Source organism: Ascaphus truei, chromosome 1, assembly GCF_040206685.1.
Source record: "Ascaphus truei isolate aAscTru1 chromosome 1, aAscTru1.hap1, whole genome shotgun sequence".
NCBI lineage: Eukaryota > Metazoa > Chordata > Amphibia > Anura > Ascaphidae > Ascaphus > Ascaphus truei.
Window position 1 is genome coordinate 275,527,879 of NC_134483.1, and position 20,273 is coordinate 275,548,151.

General features: G+C 45.2%; 1 protein-coding gene across 6 annotated transcripts in view; it reads right to left on the reverse strand.

Annotated features, from left to right (window-relative positions):
• Window positions 1-20,273, reverse strand: part of TBC1D2 (TBC1 domain family member 2) — a 167,098-nt gene that overhangs the window by 44,030 nt on the left and 102,795 nt on the right. For all 6 annotated transcript variants that reach the window (XM_075604321.1, XM_075604311.1, XM_075604302.1 and 3 more), the window contains 4 exons: window positions 11,416-11,796; window positions 10,298-10,408; window positions 8,916-9,103; window positions 6,153-6,623 (listed from right to left, as the gene is read on the reverse strand). In XM_075604321.1, coding sequence (XP_075460436.1) covers window positions 6,153-6,623; window positions 8,916-9,103; window positions 10,298-10,408; window positions 11,416-11,796 — 1,151 coding nt within the window. The remainder of the gene's footprint in view (window positions 1-6,152; window positions 6,624-8,915; window positions 9,104-10,297; window positions 10,409-11,415; window positions 11,797-20,273) is intronic.

A 20,273-nucleotide genomic window follows, 5' to 3' on the forward strand; every position in this document is an offset into this window, starting at 1 on the left:
AAAGTCTTACACCAGACATTACAGCATAATAAACTGTTTTATTTGCAGATTTCAAACGCACAATGTTTCAAGAATCTCCCGTCCTCAGGTGCAATATTTACACCACCAGAGGAAGGGAGATTCCCGAAACGTTGTGCGTTTGCAACCTGCAAATAAAACAGTTTATTGTGCTATAATGTCTAGTGTTAGACTTTATTAGAATAGTGCAGCAAGAAGATATACAGCTCTAATTTTAACTTAGCAGAAGTGGGATCCCAGCCACGCTTCAACTGCCTGCACCTTACAAAGAAAAACAACACCCACTGTAATGATCTAAATGGAGTGCGGTAAGATCTAAAAACCTTTATCCAGACTATTATTAGGTCTTAAGAGTAAGATCTAATAATATTTTAGGTTTGAAATATGTGAAAATCCTAAGTGGTTCACAAACTTTTTCTCGCCACTGTATACATACATAAATATATAAAAAACAAAACATAAAATTGCAGCACCAAATATTAAATGTAAGATCAATAGTATATAATAATCAAAAATAAGGGTAGATATATCCCACTATAAATATAATGTGACAGATACAAACAACACATAAAACAAACAGACAAACATATAAAATAGGGAAAGCTAGGACTGGATAAGGAAATGAACACAAAAGGAAAAAGGGTAGGGATGGGAAATAGCCAAAATAATAAAACCTTGAAAATAAAAATAAATAAATAAACACCGGAACTTCCAAGCAGCTATCCGCAGGATCAACCACATTCCTCGATACTTCTAAAAAAAACCAAAAAGGGACAGCGCGGATGCCATAGTGTAAAAAGTACAAGATTTTAATGTCACGTGCTAAAATCAAGTCACTTACAACAATTTAATTGAATATGCGCATTGGATATAAGCATCAGGCTCACGTTATGCGTCTGCCAGTATGGGGCTCTCAATCTCGTGGCTGGAGTCATCTAGTATCCTTCCGCTCTACAGCCAGGTACCTCCAATGGTGTTTATATAAATATATATTGTGATACAATCACTGTCTCTAGGTGCTGAAATAGTGCAGTAAGGGTGATTTCCAGTGTACAAACAGTTAACCTCCACCTGGAAAGCTTGCTGCAGCTGCAACTAATTAAGCAGGCTGGACTCCTGAAGAACCAGGAGTTTTAAAAGTCAGGAATTTGCCTGCACAAAGAGAGAGACTGCTTTTCCCCAGAGAAGGGGGAGAGAGAGAGAGACTTCACTCCAGCCAAGGTGAAGCTGGCTGGCACAGACCTATAAGCCTGTTGGACAGTGGTCACAGAGCCTGCTGCGACTGCCTGGGTTTTAACCCGAAGAAGAATGAAGGACGCGAGACTGCGCTGATGCAAGGATGTCCTGTCCAGAACATTGGAACTACAGTGAAGAGGGATTCCCTGAACTCTCGTGGGGCTGAGCTCCCTAACAGATAAGATCTAAATAATATATTGATGTGCCTAAAGACTGTTTATAGTGTTTGCATATAGTAATACACATTTTAGGCTGATAAACAGCTTAGCTGGCAGCTACCAGTTAGAGAGGGCTAGAGCTGCTGTGTAGTTAGACTCCTGAACAAGAGTAGGTGTTATTTTTATGATTTTTTTGCATTAAAGGGATGGTGGGCCTGTTATTGTATTCTTTAACCCATGTAAATAAACCTTGTGTAAAGAAGTACAGAGTTTCCTGCCTTAATATGGGACACACGATCCTTCATTGCTCCTGGGGTTACAACCCAGGCAGTTCCAGCAGGCTCTGCAACCACAAAAGGTTAGTTAGTGGCCTTTTCTTTTCATAAGTATATATCCATGGTCGCTCACCCCAGTAGGTGTAAGCTGGGGGGGAGGGGGGAGGGCGGAGGATATGTGACATAGTCCCAGGATAGTAGGCAGCTTTCTGTCTGATTCATAGCAGAAAGTGCAGACATAGTGTGATCCACCCCACAGATTCACAGTCACTAAGGCTGGTGGATAGGAAATCCATATCAGACTTTGCAATGGTTCTGGTCCCCCCTCACCTGCTCACCTAATTACAAGAACAGGTATTTAGAGCAGAGAGGGTTGCTTTTTCAGTCTCTCTCCTAGAGCCTGGAGGCTGGGGAATACTGCTCCCCAGTATCCAGTTCGGGGAGGGCGCCCACTTAACGTGTTGCAGCATCTGAGAATCTATTGGGACGCTGTCCCCATCTGAGAGTTAAGAATTCAATGTTATATCTGTGTGTTATTTGAAGTTGGTAACTGGCTTACACAGCCAACATTGCAGATAGGGATATGCTGTAAGTTAGACTCCTGACAGGAGTAGATGTTATTTTTATGATTTCTTTTGTTTCTTAAAGTGACGGTGTTTGAAATGTTTAGTGTCACTGATATGAGTAAACCGCTGAAGGGTAATGACTGAGTGCCTCCTACCTATACCTGTTAAAGCTGCAGTCCCTTAGTGGGATGAAATAAAGCAGGCAGAAGCCTGAGTTAAACAACATAATGCTTCGTATTATCCTTTTGTCACATTTATAACCCTAGAGGACAGTGTCGCAAAGAGCCTGGGCAAAAGGCAGTGCTGCACAAAGGGAGCCGTTTGCCACAATATATATATATATATATATATATATATATATATATATATATATATATATATATGTAGATATAGATAGATATATATATATATATATATATATATATATATATATATATATATATATATATATATATATATATATATATATATATATATATATATATATATACAGTGTTCGACAATCCTATACATTTACTCGCCCGGGGCAGGTGGATTTAACCCCCGGACGAGTAACTATTGGCCCAAGCAGCACACGTGTTTCGTTTTTTAAATTTTCCCTGCTCGCGCTGAAATTTCCCTGCTCACGCTGGCTGAAAAAAAAAAACTCCCCCTACCTGACAGATGATTGGCGCGCGCTCCCAGGCTTTGCGGGCGCGCGGCCAGGCTCTATATGAGCCAGCCCCCAACGAGCGGCCATTTTTTTCCCATGGAGGATGGAGGACACAGTAAGTATTATCTGTGCCTTCCTCCACCTCCCTCCCCTCCCCGGTGTTCCTGCTGCCCGCAGTTATGGTGATGGGAGCGGGGGATGCCCCCTCATGTCCCCGTTCCCCCCCCCCTGTGTGTGGGAGTGTGTGTATGTATGTGGGAGTGTGTGTATGTATGTGGGAGTGTGTGTATGTACGTGGGAGTGTGTGTATGTACGTGGGAGTGTGTGTATGTATGTGGGAGTGTGTGTATGTATGTGGGAGTGTGTGTATGTATGTGGGAGTGTGTGTGGTGTGTGTGTGTGTGTGTGTATGTGTGTGTGTGTGTGTGTGTGTGTGTGTGTGTGTGTGTGTGTGTGTGTGTGTGTGTGTGTGTGTGTGTGTGTGTGTATGTATATATATAGGAGAATGTGTATGTGTGTATGGGAGTATGTGTGACACCAGAGGTACCTCCCCTGCCCCGGTCAGTCAGTCACCCCTGCCCCGGTCAGTCAGTCACCCCTTGCCCGGTCAGTCAGTCACCCCTGCCCCGGTCAGTCAGTCACCCCTGCCACCCTCTCTCTGGTCTCCCCCCATCTCCCCTCTCTCTGGTCTCCCCCCGTCTCCCCTCTCTCTGGTCTCCCCCGTCTCCCCTCTCTCTGGTCTCCCCCTCTCTGGTCTCCCCTCTCTCTGGTCTCCCCCCTCTCTGGTCTCCCCTCTCTCTGGTCTCCCCCGTCTCCCCTCTCTCTGGTCTCCCCCCTCTCTCTGGTCTCCCCCCTCTCTCTGGTCTCCCCCCTCTCTCTGGTCTCCCCCGTCTCCCCTCTCTCTGGTCTCCCCCGTCTCCCCTCTCTCTGGTCTCCCCTCTCTCTGGTCTCCCCCCTCTCTGGTCTCCCCTCTCTCTGGTCTCCCCCCTCTCTGGTCTCCCCTCTCTCTGGTCTCCCCCGTCTCCCCTCTCTCTTTCTCTCCCCTCTCTTTCTCTCCCCCCTCTGTCTCCTTCTCTCTCCTGTCTCTTTTTCTCTCTCCCTCCTCTCTCTTTTTCTCTCTCCCTCCTCTGTCTCTTTTTCTCTCTCCCTCCTCTGTCTCTTTTTCTCTCTCCCTCCTCTGTCTCTTTTTCTCTCTCCCTCCTCTGTCTCTTTTTCTCTCTCCCTCCTCTGTCTCTTTTTTCTCTTTCTCTCTCTCCTCTCTCTCTCTCTTCCTCTCTCTCCCTCTCTCTCTTCCTCTCTCTCCCTCTCTTCCTCTCTCCCTCTCTTCCTCTCTCTCCCTCTCTTCCTCTCTCTCCCTTTCTCTCTCTTTCTCTCTCTTTCTCTCTCTCTCCCTCTCTTCCTCTCTCTCCCTCTCTTCCTCTCTCTCTCTCTTCCTCTCTCTCTCTCCCTCTCTTCCTCTCTCCCTCTTCCTCTCTCTCCCTCTCTTCCTCTCTCTCTCTCTTCCTCTCTCTCTCTTTCTCTCTTCCTCTCTCTCTCTCTTCCGCTCTCTCCCTCTCTTCCTCTCTCTCTTCCTCTCTCTCTCTCTCTCTCTCTTCCTCTCTCTCTCTCTTCCTCTCTCTCTCTCTCTTCCTCTCTCTCTCTCTCCCTCTCTCTCCCCCTCTCTCTCTTCCTCTCTCTCCCCCTCTCTGTATCTGGATATCTTATTTACCCTATATATCTTAACTGTCCTATACTACACCAAAATAACCTATATTGCTTTCTTCCAGATCTGACTCAAGCTTCACACGGAAGACATCGGAATCCCCCCTAACCCAGAAGACAGGTAGGGAACACATCCCCTCCAATTTATAACATTGCGGGAATGAGGTACCTGGACATTGAGGGACTGCGGATCAGGTAAGATCCCAGGCGGGATTGCTGCTTTAGATATTGTGAAGCGGGGACGTCCAGACACTGGTTAAGGGGTTCAGGAAACTAGTCATCCACACCTGGCTTTTATTTCTAGATCCGACACTTACACACACACACACACACACACACACACACACACACACACACACACACACACACACACACACACACACACACACACTAAATACATTTGTCAAAAACGAATGTTGTTCTGACTAGGAATTTATTAAATGTATTTTAATTTTAATTATATATTTTATTTTAAAGCGGGGTTGGGGGCGGGACTAGGGGCGAGGTTGGGGGCGGGACTAGGGGCGGGGTTGGGGGCGGGACTAGGTGGCGAGTAGATTTTTTGGTTGGGCGAGTAGATTTTTGGGTGATTTGTCGAACACTGTATATATATATATACACATATACACACACACACACACACTGTAACGTAGTCCCAGGATATTGTGTCTGATTTAGATCAGAAAGTGCAGCCAGAGTGTAAATGTGTTCCATCCCACAGTGTCACAGTTACTGAGGCTGGTGGATGAGAAATCCAGACCAGAGTTCACAATGGTTCTAATTCCCCTCACTTGCCCTTCTAATTGAGGAAAAGGTATTTATGGCAGTTAGGTTTGCGGCATCAATTTCTCTCCAAGAGCCTGGAGGCTGGGGCATCGTTGCTCCCTGCATCCAGTTTGGGGAGGATGCCCCCTACAAGTATCGCAATATCCAGAAGGATTGCCTGAACTTGCTTGGGACAGAATTCGCACAACTTCAGATAAGGACAGTTTATTATTCCTATTGTATATTGCAATGTGCTCGGTTTAAAACTGGAAAATGGAGATACACAGCCAGTGTGTTAGTAAGACGTGGTTGTATAGTTAGTTAGCCTCCCTGCCGTTAAGTAGACTTTAATTTTATGCTTTAGTTTTTCCTTAAAGTGACAGTGTGTCTGAGTTATTTTGTCTTTCATTGATATGAGGCATAAACCACTGAAGGTTAAGGACGGAGTTCCTCAAATGTATATCCGTTAAAGTTGCAGTCACCTATTGCAACGGAATAAAAATAGACAGAAGCTTAAATTATACAATATTGTGCTACGTGTTATCCCTTTGTCTGTTTAGCAACCCTAGAAGACTGTATCACAAAGAGCACGGACAGACAGCAGCGCTACATAAGGGAGCCATTTGTCACAATACATATACACACACATTTTTGTATTATTATTACTGTATTTTCACAATACTGAACCTTCCCACTTCTCTGGCAACATACATGATATTTTGTTTTTATTAATATGCATTTCTGACACTGAATTGTTTAAATAAGCACCCGTATCTTGTACCTGTTCAAGCCCTGGCAGTAACCGATGGTAGGATTTTGCCACGAGAATGCAAGAAGAACCCTTCTAAGCTTCTGAATGAACGCTGAGGTGGGACAATTAAAGTGCTTGTTGTTGGTCAAAGTGCGATGTAGGTCTAGTTCAATCTGTTGAGTGGCTGGATGCTGGGATGTCTCGCACTTTTTCAATAGTTTCTCATAATGAATGGTGCTAATGTGGAGCCTGCTAGTAGTGAGCCATTTCCACACACGCTGGCGGTGCTCCAATGGAATACCACATCTCACAAGGTTCTTCAGTTCCACGGAGTAGGTCAAATCTCCAATGTTATTCCATTTAATTCTCAAAGGTTTGTTCACCACCTCGTTGGTCAGAAGCTTGTTGGACCTGATTTCCAATGCTTGGATTTTGGCTAGAAGCTTCAAGTGCTCAACTTCATACTCGGGGATTATCACGAACCCGTAATCGTCGTACTCACTGCAAGGAGGCAAACCAAAGATCAAATGTTTACTTCTCTTCCCAAGAGGAAGCGTTTACTTGAGAAGAATAGATAAGATACAAAATGTTTGGAATTCTAAACAGAAACAGGATTAACTGAATAACCAATATATTGGTGGCCGACAAGGTGTTTTCTCTCAAATATAATCTGTGATAGTACATTAACAATAAAAACACAGTATTGTGTTTTAAAAAATGGTTATTATCTTATTTTTGCTTGTGCAAACTAGTAATGTAGTAACGAATGTAGTACATTTGGTAAATTAAAAAGGCAGGCCCTATCACATGGAAACGCCCATTGACTTCAATGGGGTTTCCGTGCAACAATGCCCCCACTGGCATTATCAAAGTTTAAGGAATAACTCCCACAGTACAGTTTGTATTATTTATCTATTTATCCGTAGTCCCGATTACATAGTTATGCCATTCATTACTATATGTTGTAGCCTTAGCAGTGGGTCACACTTAAGTATTACCTACAGCAGGCCTGCACAACATACGGCCCGCGGGCCGCATGCGGCCCGCCTGGCCTCTCTGTGCGGCCCGCGATGAATCCGGCCGGGCGACAAATTAATTAATTAAATAAATTTTTAAAAAAAGTTTAAAAAAATGGCGCTGATTCCCTGCGGTCCCGGCGCGCATGCGCAGGGCCCGCTCCCCCCCCTCGCAACGTGGGATGGAGGGGAATCCTCTGCAGCCGCTCCCTCCCCCCCCTGCTCCCAACGTGGGGCGGAGGGGGAAGCAACGCGCAGCTCCTCTGCGGGCCCGCTCCCCTCCCCCCCTTGCTCCCAACGTGGGGCGGAGGGGGAAGTAATAATTAATAAGTAATTCAGCTCCTCCTGCGGCCTGCTTCTCACTGCTTCCCTCCGCGGCCAGCTTCCCGCGTCCCCCACGAGCTCACCTCCCGTGCCCTCCTCCCCCCAGCCCGCGCCCCCAAGCCCACCTCCCGTCCCGGGCAGCTGCCGCAGGGATATCGGGGGCAGGAGGGGAAAGCGTCCGGAGGCAACCTGCACCCACCCGGTCAAGGTAAGTCACTGTCACCCAGTCACTGTCTCCCACCCAACCAGTCACTGTCTCCCACCCACCCAGTCACTGTCTCCCACCCACCCAGTCACTGTTAGTCACTGTCTTCCACCCACCCAGTCACTGTCTCCCACCCAGTCACTGTCTCCCACCCACCCAGTCACTGTCTCCCACCCACCCAGTCACTGTCTCCCACCCACCCAGTCACTGTCTCCCACCCACCCAGTCACTGTCTCCCACCCAGTCACTGTCTCACACCCACCCAGTCACTGTCTCCCACCCACCCAGTCACTGTCTCCCACCCAGTCACTGTCTCCCACGCAGTCACTGTCTCCCACCCACCCAGTCACTGTCTCCCACCCAGTCACTGTCAACCGTCATTCACCCAAGGGGGGAGAGTGATGTGAGGTGCAAGGGGGGAGAGTGATGTGAGGTGCAGGGGGGAGAGTGATGTGAGCTGCAAGGGGGAGAGTGATGTGAGCTGCAAGGGGGGAGAGTGATGTGAGCTGCAAGGGGGGAGAGTGATGTGAGCTGCAAGGGGGGAGAGGGATGTGAGCTGCAAGGAGCGAGAGGGATGTGAGCTGCAAGGGGGAGAGGGATGTGAGCTGCAAGGGGGAGAGGGATGTGAAGTGCAGGGGGGGTGGGATGTGTGTGGTGTGCAGGGGGGTATTGTGTGTTTGATGTGGAGGGGGGGTATTATGTGTGTGGGTGAGGGGGAGAGATGGGGGTATGAGAGATAGATGGGGAGTATCGCAAAGGTTGATAGTGTTGGGTTCTGGGGGAGATATGAGGATGATGATGAAGGGTGCTGGGGGAGATATGAGGATGATGAGGGGTGCTGGGGGAGATATGATGATGATGATGATAGGTGCTGGAGGAGAGATGATGATGATGATGATGATGATGATGATGATGATGATGATGATGATGATGATGATGATTTTACCCGTGCGGCCCAATTTTTTTTTCCTTGGAGCAGTTCGGCCCTTCGCACTTTACGAGTTGTGCAGGCCTGACCTACAGGGATCTGATGTGCTGCAGACCTTTCTGGCACTTTCAGTCTTGGGAGGACCAACATACCCTCACACAAATGTATCAGGATATGAGAAATTATCCTTCATTCCTAATAATTCCGCTAGCAGTCAGTTGTGGGCATTGGTGCTTTTACCATTGTTAATTGGAAATGAAAAGCATTGATTCCTTTTTACTCCATGATTTAGTGCATGAGGGCATAAGAGAGAAGCTTACCCAACAGGGCTCAATTGAGCGGACTGGCTACGTTCTCCTTTCATTTCAGATCGCAGGGCATCTTCTATCAGGTTCCTTATTACTTCACAGTACTCTGCGTCCAGGTAAGGCATCACTTCCTGCAACTTCCTCAGAACTATCAAGTACTTGCTTTCTATCTGACAGTTTCTGCCTTCCAAGTAGGAGCACTATAATGAAGGGAATAAAAATATACACACCCTTTTATCTCCATTCTATTTGTAAATTTTTTTTTTTAAGCATTGGTGTATTTTCGCCAGGACCAAACAAAAACCTATTCATCATTTAGCTTCATGATGGAATACACAATGTTGTTTTTTGTGCTAAATAATAGGGACCAAAACCGAGAGTTATTTTTTGGGCAAAAGTAACTGTTGTCTAATGTGCCTCCTATACCACTAGTTCATGTGTTAATATTATTAGTCTTAATGCATGTGACATTTTAAATATGTTAAATTCATTTTATTGGAATGGAGGGAAAAAATTGGCATGATAACCACCTCCAGGATAATGATATCGATAATGCATTGACAGCCCCTTTAGTAGTGGGTAAGTTTCTTGGTGGTGGTTGCATATTGCTTGCGTAGGAATTGCCATCACTGTTTCTGTCTTAAAGAAGCACTCACCCCTACTTGTTTTGTTTAATTTTTCAGGAACAGCAGAGTTCTCTGGAGCTTTTGTCGGTTCTAGGTAGGGATATGCCCTCAGGTTTACAAGAATTTTATGGTGATTGTGGGGGAATGAACCCCTATAGTCCGGTGCTTCTAAAAGTCCACAGGTAAATCTGGGTGTATGTGAGCAATGTCAGACACATATAGAACAAGAATGGCCGCTACACAGACATGAAGATCCTGTGTGAGGGGACCGGCAACAACAGCAGCATGCGGCAGAATGAGAGATAAAACCTGGGTGGGGGGCTGTTGCACAGGGAAAGGTATAGAGACAGGGAAAGAGGCAACCATAAGCTACCCCTCCCGTGATACTCACGATACTGTCACCTGCTGCCCTGAACCGACCCGGTGTGTTCACTGCCTGTGCCTGGCCGGTCCCGTCTCCTCGGGGATCTCTGTGATGCGTAGCATTCTAGTTTAATAAAGCTGATTTTAACTATTCACGTTTGCGGTTGAGTTCCTGCTGCAGTGACCGCCTACACACTACAAAAATCTTTATTACAAGAATTTTACCCTTGCAGGGTGTTTGTTTTCTAGAACTGGGACTAGCACTAGGACTGCCAGGTCGCCCACACTGCCATGATTTTGCTCCATGTAAGTCCCAGACACAGATGTAGAATACTTTAATATTTAACTATAGTCAAATATATCATGATTTGTTCTTTATTTATTAGCAGAGGTGATGATTGTTACCTTCATAATAAGTGAAGATTCCTTTTCTGCTGTATTTCTCCAGAGATTTGTCACTTGATGGATTTCAGAGTTTAAAAATTTGTTCTGAGTTTTGAAAGCTTCTATATCATCCTATAGAAAAAAAATTGAAACCACCAATTGCATAAGTTCTATGAACACTTCCTTTCAGGACCACGCCCCCCCCCAACCCCGTGCCTACCTCCCGAGCCTACCTCCCGCCCCGGGCAGGAGCCGCGGGGATATCGGGGGTAGGGGGGGAAGCATCTGGCAGGGCAGGAAGCAGCACCCACCTAGTCAAGGTCAGTCACCCACCCAGGCAGTCACCCACCCACTCAACCACCCACCCAGTCACTCACTCACCCACTTGCTCATTCACCCACCCACTCACCCGCCCAGTCACTCACTCACCCACCCAGTCACACACCCAATATTGACTTTTCCTTCATAATACCATTTTAAGTCTTTAATACTTTATTTTGATATGACGGATTATCACTATTGCCAATAGCCCCCACTACATATCTACTTTATCACATTTCCAATTACTCACTGCATCTCCTTAGAACTGACATAAAAAAACTGCCATGTCATAAAAGGCAGCTTTAGGAAAGAAAATGAATATTTTGAAATATAAGGGGAGATTCACTGATGTGGGCCCATACCCACGATCCTTCGTTAATTTCCATTTATGTGGATGTGCAATACCTCACATTGGCACTTGGTAAACCCTGATGATAGAATTTGATGACAGATAAGAACCATTTCACCCAAGTACCATGTCCATTTTACTGTTGTATAACCTCTGACTCTATTTGATCCTTGTCTTTCTTTCATATTTAGAATACCATTACGTCTAACCCAAGCATGTTTTAATTCCCTTTTTATATTAGCCTGCATCACCACCTCTGTTGGGAGACTGTTTAACAAATTCACCACCATCCCTAGCCATTTCCCTGAGGCTGCCATCATTCAGCTTCAGAACACGATGGCCCTGACCTCTCTAATTGATCAGAAAGTAATGGGAACTGATTCTCAATATAGTAAACAAATCTGACCAGTTCAATAAGAACTACTGCCCTGACTAACCGAACCTTGCAAAAAAAAATACAACTACTCACCAGTAGGTTCTCAATCTTCTTGTATTGCTGGCTTGAGGTCCCTGAAGTGAGGCTATTGACATCGTCTGCCTCATGCTGGCTGAGGAGCTGTTCAGTCTGCTTCAGGATAACTTGTTGTTTTGCACTATTTTTGTCCATCAACAGCTGTACATGTTCTGTTAGTTCAGCAATATGCAGATCCTTGAAGTCAACAGATTGTTCTAGCTCATTCTTTTCCTGCTCTAAACCCATAAGACGCTGTCTCAGATCTTCTATTTGTCTAACCTTGTGCCGCACAAGTTCCAGTCGGTCTTTTTCTTCTGCAGCATTCATGTAATCATCGCACGCCCTCTTCTCCTGATGTGCTGCCTCCAGGGCCCGGTGTAGAAGCTTAACAAGCTCCTGTAAAAACAATATGGCAATATTTAATTCAATTACCATTACATGCAGAGTCTCACAGAGGTTCTCATGAATGTTGCAGTCTATTTGAGTTTATACAATGTTTTAACAGCAGACACCCAGATTCTGGCCATGAACAGTTAAAAGGCACAGCATGCAATTTATTAACTAAACAACATTAGCATTTAATAATCAGTCGAACATGAAAAGTATTGGGACTTCAATTATTATAGAAAAGGCAATAATTATATCATGCAAATAGGATGCACTGGTGCTACACACAAATTACCTCTGGTAGTGCCAGATAGTAGAATATAGATAGTTGTGAAAATAATTTCACCATTAAACCAGTACTTTTGGTGTGCTTCAAACTTGTTTTATTGTATCACTTAATAATCATTACAGTACTTTAAGCTGAAATTAGAACCTCATGTACTTTTGTTTCTGTTCATATACAAATAGGTACATCTACATGTAACCCCCTGTGTGATGAGCTCACATACTTTAACACTGCCCCCTGGCAGGTTTCTCTCCAATGTTGTCAGGTTCTAGCCTGCAGTACCCATGCACATCCACCGGGACTGCTGCTGCACTTGCTAGCTCTCTCAAAGAACCTTCCAGACTGAAACCTGACACCTCCACACCTGTCCAATGCCTCCAGCCGGACCTACAGTATACAAACCTCCCTTTCCTGTTCCTCCTTGCCTGTTTATACTGGTTCCTTCAGCACCTACTAGGTTCCTGTATTCTTTGCTGCTGCTGTTTCTGCTGCTGTCACTGCTTGCTGTTGCCCTGTGTGAGGATCGAGCGCAGGCTCTGCCCCGGTAATGTCAGCATCGTCTGCAGGCTTTGCCCCCGAGTTTGATTCTGTAACGATGCGCGGAACACGACCCCTGCGGCGTGTTCCTTCCTTACTTGATTACTTCTGATCGCTGCCCTCTAGCTGCGAGTCAAGATAGTGTGTCTTTAAGGATTCTGAAGCAAGCAACACCATCTTGCTTCCTCGCAAATCCTGCCCTCGTCCTCCTGACAGGAAGTAAGCCTCTCTTTGACTTTCTCATTTCTATTAGTCATTTGCTGCCTGCCCTGGTGCCTGCTAGTACTATTCACATGCTGTTCCTACCTGGACCTCCTTGGGACCTTTACTTCTCTCCTTTGGATTCCGGAAGACTGGGACAGTCACTCATATACTACTGAGGTTAATTTACCGCCGGGTAATGTAGGTACCTGCTTAATAGGGTTCACCTTGACGTGGTAGCAGGCTTATAATTCCTTGGCCAATGGATTAGACTAAGAACCCTTATGTTATATTTAGTTTCGCTGCAGCTTGCTGTTTCTGGCACTATGCCTTTAAGGATGCTGGACGTCCTCCAAGAAGCAATTCCCTTGTGGATGTTACCTTGTGCTCTGGACTCTACCTCCCATGTTCCTGTTCATGTTCCTAGTTCCATGTCCATGTTCCTAGTTCCTGGTTCCAGACTCCCGTACTGAAGCGTTGGCTTCCAGCAACCCCCGCGTTGGTGCCTGAGAGCGCGCGCACTCCTACTCTGCTGTCAGAGCGTGCGCGCGCATGCAGCTGGATCACTCGTGTCTCTGAGTAGGCACCGCACCTCCGGACGTATCGCGCATTCTCATGCGTGGCGAAGTCACGTGACTACGTGCGCCGATCCCCAGCGGCGTGGCAACTTACTCCCTTCGTATCCTCTGCTGCCTCCCCACCTCGCTAATGTGTCCTTCCCTTTCCCTGCGCTTGTGTGGAGAGCACAAGCGTGACAGATTCAAACCTTGCTGCAACAGATGCCTCATCAGTGCATGCTGTGCAGACTCCGCCCATCAACGAATCAGAGCTGTGATTGTAGTATAAGCTTCTACCATGCAGCCATTTAGCTATTGGCTGTTCATCCTTTATAAGCTCAGCATTTGCCTCTACAAAATTGGCTGAGGATAAGTTTGTTACTTGTATCGTTGTGCACTGTTGTACCATGTCCTGCCTTGCTTTGCTGTGCCTTGTTTTTCCTTGCAGTTCACCTGAACTTTGACCCCGGACCTTTACCAACTACCCTCCAGTCTCCTAACCTCGACCTCGGCTTGGATATCTACTACTCTACCTTCATTCTACCCGTGACCTCGGCTAAGTGACCTCTACTACCCTCCAGTCTCCTACCCTTGACCACGGCGAGTATACCTACTACCCTACTTCTCATAACCCTGACCCGGCTACACAACAACGAACCTGCACACTGGACATGGCCTCTCAGCTCCTGGTAGGTGTTTACTAATCCCTACCTCGACCTTGTGGTTCTGTCCTGTTTGTGGCGAGCACTCATTACACCCTGTTCCCGAGTCTCAGCCCCGTTCCCGAGTCTCAGCCCTGTTCCCGAGTCTCAGCCCTGTTCCCGAGTCTCAGCCCTGTTCCCGAGTCTCAGCCCTGTTCCCGAGTCTCAGCACTGTTCCCGAGTCTCAGCCCTGTTCCCGAGTCTCAGCCCTGTTTCCAAATCCCAACCCTGTTCCCGAGTCCCAGTCCTGTTCCAGTCTCCTTGTTGCCAACCTCTGCTTGTGACCCTGACCACGCTATCTACTGCCTGCCTCTGACCTCTGCCTGCTCCCTGCTGTTCCTGCCACTAGGATCCACTCCTGCCGTAGAGCTCTCCCTGACAGAATAAACAGGCCCATCATGGATCCCGCTGGAAAAGACCAAAACCCGGCTCAGCAGTTTGCTTCCTTGCAACATGTGATGGCCGGCTTCCAGGAACAACAAGAACATGTTGTCCTTGGTTCATCTCTATTGCCCAAAAGGCGGACAGCCTGATGGGGCTCGCCAAGAGCTTCTCCCCTCTGCACAGGACTAGCGTGCCAGGGTTAACATTTGCTTGTACTTTGTGGAACATCAACCCCAACCACTGGAATGTTAATGAGCCAAGAAGACAAAGAACTTTGTATTCACAGCTGCATTGAATCTGAACCACCCCAGTGTACATATGCGTTGCCCCAAAGGTGGACAGCCTTTGGCGCAGCCGATGGGCAGCCAAAACGTGCGAGCCGATTGCTGCCATTCGCTGCTGTTTGGTGATGTTAAAGCTGCTCTATTTCAATCTGAAATTCTCAAGCCTTTCATCCCCTCTACCCAATTTTCCAACTCTATCTGTCCATGAAATGCCTGTGAATTGACTGTATAACCCTGTTCTTTAATGTAACCATGTATTTTTATAACTCTGTGCCCAGGACATACTTGAAAACGAGAGGTAACTCTCAATGTATTACTTCCTGGTAAAACATTTTTATAAATAAAATATATATAAATGTTTACAACCGCCTTGGACGCTTGGAAGAACGTGCTATCACCGCAGAAGCTGAAGTACGTGAACGGTGCGTCGCCATAACCTCTGTGCCTTTTCAAACGCTGTGCCTATGCAAACTGCTCCTTCTGGAAAAATGTATGGGGAAGAAACAATAATTCCAAGGTTTTCTCAAGTAATACAGCCTTCTGTTTCAGCTACAGCCCGCCATATATAATACTGTCGAAGCCAAGGACTAAATATCACCCTGCTCAAGGATGAGGCCCTTGCGTGGAATGTTAGAATAGAATAGCCCACTACTAAGGGATTTGGAGGGATTCACCGAAGCCATGAGTCTTATTTTTGATGACATAAACCGTGGTGTGACCACTGAGGCAATTCTGAACAACCTTCGTCAAGGAAGAGGCTCGGCAGCTGAGTACACCACTGAGTTCCGCAGATGGGTTACAGATACTAGGTGGAATGAGGCTGCTCATAGATATCACTCAGGGTCTCTCTAAGCAAATTAAAGACAAACTGGCCCAGGTTGTGCCTCCAGAGGGGTTTGAGTAATTTGTCCGTTTATGCATTCAAATCGATCGAAGGCTTACTGAAAGAAGATTGGAGAGACAGGGGTTCATACCAAACAACCCCGGGGTTAAAGATGCTGGCACCCCAAGACGTCCCAAGGAGACTGAGGTTGAGTCGATGCAAGTAAACACATTGTGAGGACCTATTTCTCGTGGAGAAAGGAATAGACGCCGAACAGAAGATCTTTGTTTGTATTGCGGGAATGAGGGACACTATCTCGACGATTGTCCAAATAAGTCCAGAGGGTCCTCTTTCCAGAGTCCTAGGAGAAATCAGCTGCACGTTCCTTCCAAGAAAAAAAGGAAGAATGGTGGAGCACTACAACAAATGTCCATAGAAAAAATAAACAAACAGGAGAGTGCGTTTCCCATAAAAAATAATTATTTAATGGTCATGAGGACAAGAGAAGGGCAAAAAAGCCCCACAACGTTTCACGCTTCTCAGAGCGTTTTGTCAAGGTATACACAACAAACTTTATTGAAATATATATAGAGAGACATTTGAAAATGAATGACCAATGAACATAACACAAAAGCAACACACCCTCTCTAATTACTAATTATCTCCTGATGTGCGAGAGACCAAACTAAGTGTGCAGGCTCAGCAAACGATAGTCCCGCCCCAAGCAACCAATCCGGAATTCAAACAGGTCTAGCAACAGCTCAGGCTAAGCGCTTGCGCAGTGTCTGACTGAAGAGATCCGTTGGGATAATGGAGGCTACTTACAGGGCGGGAGATCGGCGGCAACAGCACGCATTGTGTTGCACAACACCAGCAAAACGCACACGCGCACGCCAGCCCCACAAGCCTGCAAGCCGCGCAGCACCCGGTGGCGAGGGGATTGGCGCGGCGGGCCAATAACCGATGGTCCCGCCCCCAGCAACCAATCCGGAGCCGTGGCATCCATAACAACCACTCTGGTTATGCGCTTGCGCAGTACCTAGTAGTGGGCAGATATGTCAAGGCAATGGAGGCAACTCAAGGGGCGGGGGGGAAAAAACAGGCGTAGCCAATCCCCTCACGCCAATCATATCCAACCACCGCGCTCGAGCTTCGCGTAACGCATAGGGCTTCACATAACGCATAAGTTGCGCAACCCCCTATAAACATGATAACATTCACATCTAACCGTAGGTTAAATCAAAGAGTGCTCATGTGAAAAATACATTCAAGCAAATAGAATATGATTAAAAAATGATACCACAGTACAAAATTCACAATATACAATCCGAATCTATTCCGTATGGTTTTTAACTATATTTCCTAGATAGAAAAGGGTAAATATAGAATTATGACTGTGTAATCTGTACATGTATGTAAAGCCCTAATCTTAGCAACAGAAGCTGCGGGTCAGGAGGCATAGAGAAGGGATGGGCGAAAAGAATAAGTTTAAATTTAAATTTTCGCAACCAAACAATTAAAAAAACTCATATGTATATTAATATAAAGTTTAATTACACCCAACCCTAATCGATGATCCCATCTGGTACATCTCTACACACTGCATGGTCAGGAAAACACAACCGATATATTGTATAATCCATAGAATAAAAAAATTGATTAAATAAAAAATATAAAAATTGGAAAAATAGAGCTTAGAAAATAGAACAACAGGATATATAATTACATATTTCATATTATATCCAGTATTACTTATAATGTTATGATAATTAACAATGGGAAATCACTTGTACGAGACATGTTTAAAAAAAATACAGAAAAAGGCATCATTATCAATATGTATATAAAGGAATGTATATGTATACACATACTGTCGCGGCCCCTTTTATTCTACAACATCACCGCATTTTTCCTGGATTTTTTTCCGAATGCTACGCACTTCACCGGGTGCATGCCGCATTCATGTTGCATTCTCAGCCACGGTTGATGCGCGGTTGATGCGTTTATTGAGAATGGTTCGGATTTAATAGGTTGCAATTCTTCGCGTGTCCGCCAAATGGCAGATATTCATGAATTGTAATGCGCATGCGCTTCAGTAATGTGTCGACTTGCAGGTGTTTCGTTTAAAAAAGATACCACAGTGGACTATTGTAAATTGGCCTTGGGACTGAAGGAAGAGGTTACAATAATGTATCAATTTAGTTTTCATATTAAAGAAAGACAAACACCAGTTTCTGTTATTCTCCAGAGTCAGTTCCCGCCGCCATGAGTGCACAAATGCAGCCCGTGTTCCAAAAACCCGACAGAACGTACGCGTATTTAATATGGGCCGCGATTAATGCAACAGATGATAAGATGGCAACAGTTGTTCAAATTTATCAGTATTTTATCAAAAACTATGACTTTTACAAATTTTCGCCAGCTCCTCATGTGTGGAAGCGTGCAATAAGGAAAAAGTTATGTAGCGATCCATGTTTTTTTCGTATTGATCCCGAATTAATTGGAGGGTATTGGTGTGTATCACCGGGTTTTTCCTGTATCTATGATCATGCAGACGGCAAAAGGCGAAAGGTCGTGTTAAAACCAAGTAAGAAACGTCAGTCGCTGGCAAGCAATGCGCCAGCACCAGCACCCGCTTCCAATAACGGTCCTACCGTTGGTGACAACCCTTGTTGTCTGTCCACGCACGGATACCTGCAGCCTGAGTCGGATTTCGCGTGCAGTTTCGAGCAATTTCCAGCCTCATCAGCTGACTAAAGGTGTAGTAGTCCCGCTGCCAACTGTCAACGTGTATGATCAAGAATACTGGACTGGCAGTGGCCCGGCGCCGGCGCCAGCTGAATGGGAAATTCTATGGTGAGTAATGTTGCCGTATTTTTTTCAGTTTTTTATCAATATCAATATCAGTGCGATTCAAAAGTCAAGCGATTCTCCTGTAAGCAATATCATTGGCTGAGCGGCTTCTACAGTACTGAAGATACTGAACAATTGGTGGAACGCTAGGCACATGCGCATTGGAACCTTCTTGAAACGCATATGCGTGTCATCACATCGACGGTAGGCGCATGCGCATGTGAACAGGAGACGCCCCCCGATAAAATTATTGGTGGGACTGACTGGGAACTTCTTTAGGGGACTGACCATTACAGTAAAACTTTTCTTTTTGTTTTTCCTCAGAAAAGAAAACGGCAAATGGAGGGATTTCGATGGATAATAATCGCTTTGTGTAACAATGCCTGCACATTGCTGAATCGGATTTAAAAAACCACGTACCGGAGTTTACAGTTTATTGGCCGTTGTTATTGATTAGGATAGAATACCTGAAACAGTATGCTGATGTTTTCCGACCGTACAGTATACAATACTTTTTTATATATACTGTATAATAAACCCAAAAAATAAAAAGTATGCATTTATTCCACATGTATTACAGTACATACAGTACGTGTCTTCTATACCAGTACATACAGTACAGTATGTGTCTTGTATTTTTTTTTAATACTCTTGTGATGTGCAGTACTAAGCATGCCTACAGTATACAGTACAGTATGCCTGTACAGTAGTGTACATTCTAGAAACACTGTATTTTGTTACAGTATCAAAGGAGACAACGGAACAATTTAAAACAAATCAACATTTTCTTTTATTGGTGGAGTAAGTACAAAAACATTTATTTACAAATACTGTACAATGTAAAAACATTTTAAGTGCACAGCAATTCAAAACATCAACAGGTGTATGGTTTACTGCTAGTGAAAACATTTATGTACAGAAAGTAAAAACATTTGCAGTCAGTCAGTACAGTATGGTTTACAGTCACATGTTGTTATTAAAAAAAATTATTTATTCATAAAATATACAACATCTCCTTTATTAAAGTACAGCAAGTCAAAACATTTACAGTTGGATGGTGTGCAGAGAAGTCAGTCAGGCCTGCACAACTCCAGTCCTCGAGGGCCGCAAACAGGCCCGGTTTTCAGGATAACCTTTGAAAACCGGGCCTATTTGCAGCCCTCGGGGATTGGAATTGTGCAGGTCCTGTGTGTACAGTAAGTTAAAACATTTCTGTATAAATACAAGTTAAAACACACAACAACATCTCCTTTATTTAAGTACAGCAGGTCAAAACAAGTACAGTACAGTACAGCATACAGTATGGTCTTACCTGTTATTAAAAAAAAATATTTATTCATAAAATATACAAAACGCAACATCTCCTTTATTAAAGAACAGCAAGTCAAAACATTTACAGTGGGATGGTGTGCAGAACAGTCAGTCAGGCCTGCACAACTCCAGTCCTCGAGGGCCACAAACAGGCCCAGTTTTCAGGACAACCTTGAAAACCGGGCCTGTTTGCGGCCCTTGGGGACTGGAACAAAACATTTACCAAAAATTTACAACAGTTGAACACTCACGAAAATGCGTACCCCACCAGATTGTCCTTCCATGGCCGATGCCTTGCATGGCGCAAAATGCCACTAATGCAGTCTCGAACGCCTTTCATTAAAGGATCTGTAATTGAAAAAAAGCGCCGCAATTCATACAGAATGGTCTTTTTTAAATTGTCAGGAAGCGCCTTTTTTTCGCGATTTCCTTTGTAGTTCACTTTGAAGGCCCACTCGCAGTACATCAAGTAGGACACATGGTGCTTAAAAATTAACAAGGCATACTTGTGGGGTACACCAGCACTCATCACACTATACTTCTCCCTGA